Source organism: Strigops habroptila, chromosome 3 (assembly GCF_004027225.2).
Source record: "Strigops habroptila isolate Jane chromosome 3, bStrHab1.2.pri, whole genome shotgun sequence".
Taxonomy (NCBI): Eukaryota; Metazoa; Chordata; class Aves; order Psittaciformes; family Psittacidae; genus Strigops; species Strigops habroptila.
In genome coordinates, this window is record NC_044279.2 from 81,393,558 (window position 1) to 81,405,695 (window position 12,138).

The 12,138-nt window shown below is 45.0% G+C and overlaps 1 protein-coding gene across 5 annotated transcripts in view; it reads right to left on the minus strand.

Annotated features, from left to right (window-relative positions):
* SLC4A4 (solute carrier family 4 member 4) overlaps positions 1–12,138 on the minus strand; it is a 161,899-nt gene that overhangs the window by 130,060 nt on the left and 19,701 nt on the right. For all 5 annotated transcript variants that reach the window (XM_030478872.1, XM_030478876.1, XM_030478873.1 and 2 more), the window contains one exon: positions 10,695–10,768. In XM_030478872.1, coding sequence (XP_030334732.1) covers positions 10,695–10,767 — 73 coding nt within the window. In that variant the 5' untranslated portion in view covers position 10,768. Of the gene's footprint in view, positions 1–10,694; positions 10,769–12,138 lie in introns of those variants that run through there.

Here is a 12,138-nt window from a genome sequence, read left to right on the forward strand (position 1 = left end):
ACAAGCTCTGGCTGCTGGCAGCTCCCACACTGGGCAGCCGTGGGTACCTGGGCTCTTGGAGAAGATGGGACAGATATTCAGGTGGCCTGAAGGGCTTTGCTCTGGATGCCCCAGCCATTTAAGTCTGGGCTATGGCTGACCTCTAACAAGGCACAGGCAGATCAAGGTGTGCCCTTCTCTGCCCATCTCCGTAGCCCAGCCTCTTTCCTGGATGGGACTGAAATGCAGCATATCCTCAGGGCAGGGAAGTTTCACCTCTTGGTGTGGCTTCCTGACATAGCCCAGGAGCGCATGGCTTTCACTCCTGCTACTACTGAGGTGCTACCTTGATGATGATTTGCTCTGTGGGGTGTCTAACATTGAGGAACCTGCACCCATGGCAGCTCCTAAGTCACACAAGACCGTCAGGGGATGCAGCCTGTCACGTGCTTCATCATCAGAAGATGGCATGGCATGGCACAGCACAGCATACCTCTGAGACCAAGAAGGAGTGGTGGTGGAAGGGTACTTCTTTTGTGTGAGAATCCAAGGAAATAAATGACAAAAAGCTGACAGCCCAGAAGGACAAATAAATCACAGGGATGATCCATTTTAAAGGGGAGATACTAAAAGTAGCACTAAGCAAGCCCCAAACTAAGCCCTGCTTAGTTTCCAATCAGCTCAAGAAATAGGAACAAATGGCCATGCCGTCACGTGCTGAGTGCCCTTGATGCTACCTGATTTTGAAGGGTTAGAGGTGCTGGTGCCAGCAGAGGAGCAGGGTCCTCCACACCAACCAGCTCCACCTCCCAGAGCACAGCCTCGGAGAACCATCTGCACCACCGGAACAGAATAAACTCTCCCAGTCTCTTCTACACAATCATCATATTTCACCTAAAAATGTGCCCAGAGCGATCAGAAAGAGCATTAATTTCCACACAGATGAAAACACAAGTTACAAAACCTACAGACCATCAGCAATATTTTCAGTGATACATCAGGAAGATGTAAATTCAGAGTTCAGGAGAATAGAAATGGAAGTTCATAAGACCTGTGGGTGAACATGGCTGGTTCACGCCCTAAAACCAAGGACTATGATGATTTTCCCTAGCACTAAGATCTAAGTGCTATTCCTATTAATGCATATAAACACAGAATACTAAAACTCCAAAGAAAACAAAGCCAAGCCAGAATCAACCCTCTAGATGGGCTGACCAGGCTCATCCCTCAGAACCCACAGGGTTTTCAGAACATCCTGATATTCAAGTGACTGATTTTCCTCACGAGTAAAGACTTGTCCATCAGGTAAACAGCAGAAGGATTCACTCAGCGCTTTGTTGAAATTTGGATGAAATCTCAACAAGCTAAACATACCAGTTGGACATAAAGCAGATCCAGATCCCACAGCAGAACCACAGGAAAGATGCATTTCCTCCCAAAGAGAGGCAGCCCTCACAGACTCAGCTCTTTCTGTCACAGTAATGATTTTACTAGTGCAGAAACACACTTGTGTGTCTTACAGTGGTGATGCTTGGGCACAAAATCACCTCTCTGGAAGAGGTTCTCATTAAGGGAACACAAGGTCTTTGGAGAGACTGAGCTCAGACTGCCACAGGACCAGCAATAGCAGGTGGATGACTGGAGCTGGACGAAGGATGCTGGATAAGACTGGCTGGGAGAGGCAGAAGAAATCCTGTCTGTGTGGAAAAGGCTGGAATAAAGTAGCACAAGTCTGTAACCAAGTAGCTGAAAAAACCTGAGATCAGGAAGGCCCTCGGACATAAGGGCTTTTAAAACAACAGCAGAGTGCAACTGACTAATTCTTCCACGGTATGTGGTAGTTGGCCAAAGACAAGGGTCAATGTGAACCCATCAGGTGACGCGACCAAACACTTGTAAAAGGATAAGCACAAGGTTGAGTAGAGGGTTCACAACCTAATAAATACCCTCAGGAGAACAGCCTGCAATGGGAGAGACGCAGTAAAGGGCAAAAAAAAAAGGAAAGCAGAAGTTCCACAAGAGACAAAACCCCAGCTACTAAGCAACTGATAGATTAAATTGGAAGGTACAAGATTAGTAACAAAGCTCTCTGCCAGCTCTGACAAAAGAACCCCAAATTTGTGGCTAAGATAAAAGTATTCAAGTGAGGACCTAGCATCAGCAATGAAGATGCAGTTATTTAATCGAGCAGAGAACTTGCCCAAAGATCATTTTAAGTATTTGTATTACCACACTCCGTATCTTTATATAGAATCTTTTACTAAAATCACTACAAGGGGCAGGGAACTGAGCTGTGTAGGGGAAGACAGCACAGAAAAGATTTTTCTTCTTTCTTTTATGGCACCACACTTCTAGAATGTCAAATCCTCAAAAGGTCAGTTTAATCTTTATGTAAAGTGACCTCTGCCGTCTTTAAAAGGTTCCCACGTAACAACACTATAGTTAGCCAGCAGAAAAGTCCTCCTGGCCATCTGTCTAAAGCTTGCACTTCTCTGTTTCAATACCCACCAATGACCCAGACTTGAACTGCCAGATTCTTCCAGTGAAGCATGTTTAAAAGGTGAGTTAGCAATGTGCCCTGAAGAACAGGATGGCTCCAAAAGATGAAGCTCACATAAAATCAAGTCAAGAACATCTAAATAGGTAGAGAAAATTAAAAAATGAGGTCTTCATCTGACTTCTCAAAGATCCTACAAAGCCTGTTTGTTTACAAGGAGCTGACCAAGTCAGATACCAAAAACTATACCAGGAATTAATACACCAGAATACAAAGCCCAGAAGACACATGTTGGTGACAGCTATAAGGCACTGTTCCATGACAGTAAAATATAATGAAGTTGGCAATGAATTAATGGGTGGACATTTGTTTAGACAGAACAATAAACATGTGTTTGGGGTATTCTCACTGAGCTTTATATAAGCAATTGCAAGACTTTTTCTTACCCACAACCCCATAAGCTGCATTTCTTTCTCTCTTCTTTGGAGCTGTGGGAGGTTACAGAAGCCACCGAACCTGTCCTGCTGTGATCTGATCTAATCTTGCCAGTACTGCTTGGATTCCACAGAAAGAAAAGGAAGACTTTTGAAACGCTTGGCTCCAAAGAACAGGGCAGAGGAGGGGAGCTGTGCTTTAGGACAAGCTGTTAGGAAGCATGGTACCTTGGGATTTTCCAGCATCTGCCTCAAGCACTGACCTTTAAAACTGTGGCACCTTCTGAAATGACCACTCAAAATAGCCCATCTAGGCTGAAGATCATAGAATCACAGAACAGTTTGGGTTGGAAGGGACCTTAAAGCTCATCCAGTTCCAACCCTCTGCCACAGGCAGGGACACCTTCCACTAGAGCAGGTTGCTCCAAGCCCCGTCCAACCTGGCTTTGAGCACTGCCAGGGATGGGGCAGCCACAGCTTCTCTGGGCAACCTGTGCCAGTGCCTCACCTCCCTCACAGGGAAAATCTTCTTCCAAAATCTTAGCCTCATTTTCCATATTTCCATCTCACTAATTACCAAGGCTGTCTAAAGAAATACCAAGCTGTACTTGATATACAAGTACAGCTTGGTATTTCTATCAAGTTCATAGATACAGGTAGGTTTTAGACCACCCTCCAATATAAGTAAGAGCTGTGGTAGAAGGCTGCCCCCGTTTCAGAGAGAGAACCTCAAAATGCCTTCTAGGTACCAGAGGCTGGCAGCTGCTTTACAACTTGCACACCAGCAGCAGGAAGGCTTGGCGCTGAAATCTGCCCTCTAAACTCTGAAGCAAACACCATGGACTTTTCTGAGCCTGAGCTCCTAATCATCACCAATGACTGCGCAGAGTAGCATGTTGTCCAAAGCCTGAAGAACAAACAGCAAAGGCTGAGCACAGGTTAGCAACAAAACCAAGATATTTAACCACAGCGTGGCGGGCAGACATCTACTGAAGCCACCACCCTGTCTCCTTGGGTTTGCCAAGTGCCAGGCAGCTCATACCAAGTCCTCCTAACTGCCCAAAGGAAAGGAAGGGACAGATCTTCATGAAGGCTGAGACTGAACTAGCGTACAGATTGCAGTTACCCTAGCAAGCTATAGAAACAGCCGTAGCATCAGTTTCCAGATTAAGCCCAGCTCCACTAGGTCTGGGCACACAGATAAGAGAGGGAAGGACACTCCTGTGTTCCCTAGCTACATGAAGACTGTGGCTGTTTGACGTGGCCAAGCTTGAAGGGACCCAACCCTGACAAGAGGTCAGGTATCTTCCACTTTGTGCCTCAGTATCTCTCCCTGTTTGCCAAGTGGGTTCTGTCGTTTACCTTCACTACGTCTCTACGCCTCGATTTATGGCATGGAGTACGTCTCTCAAAAATCTGTCCATGCAGTGAACAGGCAAAAACCATGCCAAGAGTTTGCTAAATGCAGCCACACAGAGCAAACACCGGCATTGCACATCTTAAAACTGCAACTAGGCCTGCCCGACACATTTTGTGTTACCTTCTCATTTTAAATGCCTCAGGAAAATTCCGGAAGGGCATTTGGGGCTCACATCTGAGCACAAGCTGACTCAGTTCTTCAATCTCCATGCTGAACTGTCATATCCACCATTACTGTATCTTAAAAAGAGCTGTTGGGCAGAGGAAGTTATATACAACGGGTGGGAGAAGACAGTTCAACAAGCCTAGACATGAATCCTAACTGAAATGACCCAGGAGAGGACCAAACCATCACATAAATAGCAGCCACACAACTGCACCACCATATATAATATACACTGATGCTGGGCAGCAGCTACAGGAACTGAAGCACAAATTAAGAGGGGGCTTAAAAGTGACCTTTGTAGAGCCATTATCATGAGCACACTGAGACAATGGAGGGACATACCCATGGACTGGACTGCTGGGCACTATTCAAGCTCCTGCTCTCTCTTGATGGCGACCAGCAGCTTCAGGATGGCCCCAGGTACTGAAAACATGCACCCAGGGAAGTTGGTCTCACCACAGGCTGTAAGGAAGGCCACCTTTCTAATTAGCATGGCCCCCAGCTGATGACTGTTTCTAAACTGACCAGAGATGGAGAAAAGTCCATCACTACCAGAATGAATCATATCATAGAATCGCAGAATGGTTTGGGTTGGAAGGGACCTTTTAAAGACCATGTAGTCCAACCCCCTGCCACAGGTAGGGACACCTTCCACTAGACCAGGGTGCTCCAAGCCCCATCCAACCTGGCCTTGAACACTGCCAGGGATGCGGCAGCCACATGGTACGGAACGGTACGGAAACGCTCTTCTTCCTTGCCACGTACCTTTCATGCACATGTGTGAGTGCAAAACTTATCACCACCTAAAAGAAAACACCACCTTTCCTTCACAACAGGCAAACTACATCACATATTGACTCATCTGTTCTTACAACATTTTCTCGATTCCTCCTGTGTGCACAGCCAACTTATCACTACCTTCTGTAAAATCAGTTTATCATCCTCTACACTTGGAGTGCAGTTTTTCTCACAGAGCTCAGCACAGGCAGGCATCAACACCTTCTACCACAACCCCAGCAACTTGAAGCTAACGCTGATGCCTGACAACAGATGAAAGACATCTGCAGTGATCAGAACGGTATCCCGTGCAGGGATGGGGAACACAGATGCCTCCTGGAAACTGTCAGTAGCAAGCACACTCACAGATTCATCAGTCTTCATCAGGGACTGCAGTGACAGGACAAGGGGTAATGGGCTCAAACTTACACAAGGGAGGTTTAGGTTAGACATTAGGCAGAAGTTCTTCACTGTGAGGGAGGTGAGACACTGGCACAGGTTGCCCAGAGGAGCTGTGGCTGCCCCATCCCTGGCAGTGTTCAAGGCCAGGTTGGACACAGGGGCTTGGAGCAACCTGGTCTAGTGGAAGGTGTCCCCACCTGCGCAGAGGGTTGGAACTGGATGAGCTTTAAGGTCCCTTCCAACCCAAACCAGTCTGTGATTCTATGATTTACTAGCATCAAGCTAACCAGTGACCCAAAAGTGCTATTATCCTAACGACAAAAATTTCTGAACCACTTCACGAGTGATTTGTATTTCCCAGACCTCACAGCATTTGTCCTACTGACTTAATCAACACACACTCAAAAACCTCTCCCAACTTTTCCACAGGGATTTAGCATATTCTCAAAAGTCTGCAGTGAAGTCATAGCACTTCACAGAGTCATTTTCATCTATGACAAACCAGTTAACAGCACGTTTCAGTGTCCTGCCAAACGTCAGGGAGAATTAAAGCTGGAGAGCAGCTCTTCTGAAGCCTTTCATCCAGACACTTCAAAGCTGAGAAGATCCAAACCACCCATCTTGGTTTTACTAGCTGCATGGGGCAGCATTTAGGTTCCATTCCTTGCCTGCCATTCCCCAGTTGTGCCAGCTGCCACATGGAAAGAGAGTAAAAAGGCAGTGCCCAAGTCCTCAGTGTCTCGCTTTTGCACCAGCAAAGCCTGACTCAGTTTTACCAAAGCAAAACACAGCCTACTCTATCTCCTCATATAAATTAAAGGTGACAAAGAATATTAATGAAGTATATTCTGTGCTGAGATTTTATCTAATTTATTTTTTAATCATATTTCTTTCAGAAGCAATTAAAATCTCCAACTGACATGAAACAGCTCTTCTCGTTATTTCTGAGAATGGCGAAGGTCTGCCCACAGTCAGGGATCAAAAACTGATTGGGTGAGGTGAGAAGAAAAAGAAAACAAAGGAACTGAGTAAATAGAGCTCATTTCTCCTACCTTCTGCCTGCTGTTAATAAAGGTAAAGATTTTCACAGTTCTCCTGATCCTTTCAACCTCTCTCCTCATTGATCCAAGCACCAAGTAATCATCTCAGGCTTATGGCATCACACAGCCTTCTACCAGCAAAGAGCAATGACACAACAAGGTCAAGAATAGAAACCGAGGAGGAGGAACACACGAGGAGCAGTCAGCTAGGATGGAAGAAGTAGTTACAGAAAGTCGTTATGAAATCCCTGGTTTAGGCTCTCTGTGTAGTAAATACCATAACAGGATGCATGAAAAGGTATCCACTGCAACAGCATTTTTTTCCTGAATTCACTCCTACAACAGCAGTATGTAAGAGATGCTCTAGACCTTTACTTTGCAAATCATCTGACAAAACACCTGAGAGGAATGCTGGTCCACAACTCCTAATAGAAGAAGCCAAAATGCTCCTGGGGCCTTCCAGCAGTGCAATTGTCAGACTTGAAATCAAGCATCCTCCACCCCGCTGTGAAGTCAGGGCGGTAGTGAGCCCAGGGGAAGTTGGGCTTAAAGAGCCAAGAATACCTTATCTCAAAGGATAAGGTGGAGCTTTACTTTTCCCCTCTTGCAAAATTGGTTATTAAGTAATCTGTTTATGGCACACATACCAGCACTTCGAACAGTGGCATTACAGCGAGACATCGCTACCTTCAAGGAAAGGAACGTGCAGTGCTCAAAATGAACGGGAATGGATTTCTTGCACAGGAGGTTCAGCTTAGGGCAGTGCCTCTTCCTATTTTTCCTGCTTGCACTTCTTCCACACTCCAAACCATATCCAGGCAGATCCCTTGTCTCAGCAAGTCACATTTCTGGGTACTTAAGTTCAACAGCAATGATGGCCAATGGCAGGGGTTGGAACCAAGATGATCTTTAAGTTCCCTTCCAATGCAAAACATTCCATGATTTTATAAGTAACATGCACTGAATTAATCAATTGAGCCCTCCCAAGGACATACCTTTGTCAGGTATGTATGGTTTCCATTAACATTACATTTACTCAGCAAGGGCATGAATGACAACTGCCCCATGCTGAAGATGTCCCAACATCCTACTGACCAGAAATGCCTGGCTTTCCCCCTCTTCAAAAGGCAACATCCTTCCTTACCAGAGGGAAAAGAAAATTATCTCTCCCTTCTGCTCAGTTTCTTGTTTTCCTACAAGTTTACTGAAATTAAGAGTAGCTTTAAAGAGCGCTCCTGAGAAATTTGATCAATATTGACTTTTAGGTGCAAAAAGTTATTGGAAGGGGAATGGAAAGAAGAGCCAAGAGAGACAAACAGCGTTATGATCTTTCCTTGTGAAAGTAGGCTAAAAATAAAAACTATCAGAAAAATAAAATACATCTGGAGGTAACAATTCCACTCACTGTTACCTTCTTCTACTGAAAGACTTTTAGAAAAGCAATTTATCACCATGACAGGAAAGTAGCAGAAGTAATGGAGAGCACTTTGGAGCTAACACCTTCAGGTCTCTAGGCAAATGCTCTCTGACTTGAAACCACTCCACTTGCAGTGCAGAAATCTAGCAGAGAGACTTAAAAGCATCTGCATCAAGTGTCAGCCAAAGGTCTTCTATCCGATGTTTTATTTAGCCCTTCCATTGGATCTTTCTAGCCTTCCCATTAGATCTTAAACTGAAAAAGAGTAGATTTAGATTGAATAGAAAGAAGTTCTTCCCTGTGAGGGAGGTGAGGCACTGGCACAGGTTGCCCAGAGAAGCTGTGGCTGCCCCATCCCTGGCAGTGTTCAAGGCCAGGTTGGACGGTGCTTGGAGCAACCTGCTCTAGTGGAAGGTGTCCCTGCCTGTGGCAGGGGATTGGACTAGATGGTCTTTCAAAGGTCCCTTCAAGCCCAAACCATTCTGTAAGTCTACAATTCACTCTACACATGCAGAATATGACTGTACATGGGGTGCATGTGTGCACATTAGATACACACATACATTAATTAAGCGTACTTACGTACAGGGTACATATCTGTGTAGAAATGGTAGATGTAGCTGAGGGCATGCCTCAAATCCTGGAACCATTTAGGTTGGAAATCTGCCCCTCTAAGGCAAATGAGATCGCTCCAAAATGCCTTTAATGATTTTACTTGGCACTGTGGTAATGCCCCATATTTGCCAGGTATGCTATGAATTCTGTCCCAGTCCAGAGGACTGGAGTGGCTGAGCAGCAACTCACCATACATGCACCACGCATCCATGCTGACCCTGACAGATGCTACAGAATAAACCCTGGCCCCACCACAGCCAGTAGCTTCTTTTGGGATGTAGCCAGGTCATTCACAGAAGCCTGGTGAGAATCAAGGCGCTGCCTCCAGCACACAGAAGGGAATTAGCTGGTTACACAGCTCCCAGTCTCTCTGGAGGCTCAGACAAGCAGCTACAGTTCCGAGAGGCTGTCGTAAGTAATTAGAAATACTTGCTTCACCTCCTCTTCTCCTTCTTCCTCTCCTGAACTGCAGCTGGTCTGTTAGCCCAACTACATCAAATGAGGATATCTACCTCAGAGCATGGAGATAAACACACCACATCTACAAATACGAATTTAAGTATTAACCACAACCTTTTTCAAGCACCTGCAGACAGTTCAATGGACACTCCCACACTGCTCCTCACAAACAAGTTGTGTCATATTCCTGGAGTGTCACTCAGGGGCAATACACACAACAGCATGTGGCCACGTTTAAGACAGTAAAATGCGAGAAATATTCTCCCTCTTTCCCGTTTTGAGCGTCTCTGCTGTGCCAAAGTATCAATTATTCTCTGAGCGAAAGGCTAATACAAACCCCCTGTCATTCCGACCCTGCAGATGGCAAATGGCCTAATTAAACCCAACATGAAGATTTACAGTCACTGAGCACAGATTACTCAATAGAATAATCTGTTCTCCTCCAAGAGAGGAAGAAAACACAGGCTTTTTGGTGGAAAGGACTGGTTTCATTTGCTGGACATGTTCTTATTCATCGTTTTGGAGATAATTTTCTTTCATACTTCTTGATCCTTCACCATCCATTGCAAGTGACAATGACATGGCTGTAACCCTACAGCTTTCAAAACATTTTAAACCAAAAAGCCACTGACATCTGTTAGTAAATAAAGAAATTAGAATAAAATAATATACTTAAGAAGGGAATGCTAGCACTGTGAGGTGAACACTGGCCTCCTTTCCCTTCTAGGCACATACCATCCTTTCCTCCTTCTCCCCCACTAGTTTATCAAGCACACGGTCAACTGATCCTCATAAACCAAGAAAAAGAGAATCTGCTGCAAATAATTCATTCCTATCAGCTTAATAATTTCACACACACAACCTTAAATTTCTTGAAATTGCTTCTACCTTTGGGATGTCACAACATTTTTAGTTAGAGAGAAAATAAAAACACTTTCAAAGGGTTTCCTAAAAAGCAAGGAAACTGTTATCTGTTAAAAAATTCTTTTTCAAAGGAAAAAACCTTCTCTTGATGCCTCCTAAGCTAAAAGCATCACCCAGGCAAAGGTCCACTTGCTGCTTTATGCCAACCCCTGACACTCAGTACAAATTCAGCTGGTTTTTCCAATTCACATCTCTCTCTGCGACATCTGCCACTGTATTTCAGCACCTCCAGGTGATCTGCAACATTGCAAAAACTATATTCATAGAGGAAAGAAACATAAACAGCTCTGGTATTTCACAGCCACTATGGAAAGCACTGCAAAAAGGACTTTGTGGGGAGTGGAAATATGTGCCAGCAGCATACAATGACATTCACTCCTCAACTGAAAAAGAGGATTTCTTTAACAAGTCAGTTTTACTCCAGTCAAGCTTACTGATGTTTCAATTTTAGGATTAATTACTTGGCAGAACAAAGGTGCCCTTCTACTCTGCTATCCAGCCATGCCCATCTTACATGCAAAATTGTGAAGGCACCGCTCCTCCCCAGCAGTCCAAGATCTCTTACCTTCCACTTCTTCTTCATCACATACATGTTTAAGGAAGGAAGCCCCTCTATCCAGTACTGCCTCGTCCTCCATCCTGTAGTAATAGAAAAGAAAAAAGGAACGCTCAGACTTCTCCTGGAGCGAGCTGTTTGAACCAGCCCAGGTCCTGGGCAGGTTAACTTGCAAGCTGTTGTTCATGTTCCTGTGGGCACTGCTTTTCTCCTTCCAGAGCCTGCTGTTCCTTCATAGAGCTCCTTTCAGATGGTGTTTGGTTTAAGCTGGCCTCACGTAGCTCGAATTCTAACCTTGAGAGGACATCAGTGGTGACAGGTGGGAGAAAGGTAATCCTGGCTACAAATCTCTGAGGTTTTTCCTGCTTCTTGTTTCCTTTTTTCCCCTTTCTCCTTTTTCTTTTTTTTTTTTTCCTAAAAAGGACGTACAGACACACAGGCAAGTTTGGGGCTGTCTATGCAATAGCCAAGAGTTTGTGGGATTCCAGTTTCTCTTTTAAGCTCTTCTAGAAGACTGCGATGGCAGAACCCCGCTCACAAGCAAGCACACACGCTACACAGTCACACACATGCATTCGAATGGCTCCAGCCAGCCTCTTAATACCAGCAAAGCACACTTGTGTGCTGGGAGGCGAGCTCTGTGTCACGTGCTGGCCTTACAGAAATCTGACATACGAGGATTATCCAGAGACCGAGTGACAGCAAGTCAGACCATCACAGCAGTCATTTCTGTGTGTCACCCGTTCATTCATCCACTTGGGGACGGGTGTTAGCAGCTGTCTGCTTCCCTCTCCACCTCTTATCTGCTTCTCTGTATAGCAGAGACTCCTAATTCTACACCATAAAAGTCCTCCTGGGACACTGCCCAGAACTCCTGCTGTTGTATTTCACCCACAAAATAAGACACTGCACGCTTTCCAAGGTTCATTTGCAAATTCACTTTTGACAAGCAAACAAAAAAATGATAAAATAACAAAGAAAAATCTATCTACATTAAATAATCTCCTTAGAGGCTAAGCACACATTTGCTGCTCATTGCTGGACAGCCACTGTGGAAGCTTTCTATCTTAATACACTGGAGACCGAGCCGGTAACATGGTTTCCTACCAATGGCAAGAAACAGGCGTATATGGATAATGATCAAAAACTAAGACATTTTCCTTATATTCCCTAGATGGAATACGGACAAACTCAGTTCAGAAAGAGACAAAGCCTTCAAAACTTCTTCACATCTATATTGCTTCCACCTGTTAGTGCAGAACCACAGACTGGTTTGGGTTGGAAGGGACCATAAAGCTCATCCAGTTCCAACCCCCTGCCATGGGCAGGGACATCGTCCACTAGAGCAGGTTGCTCCAAGCCCCGTCCAACCTGGCCTGCAAGATCCCCCACGTGCAGTAGCAGCAATAGAGTTTTTTAAGCGCACAATTCAAATTCAGGAGAGTACAAAACT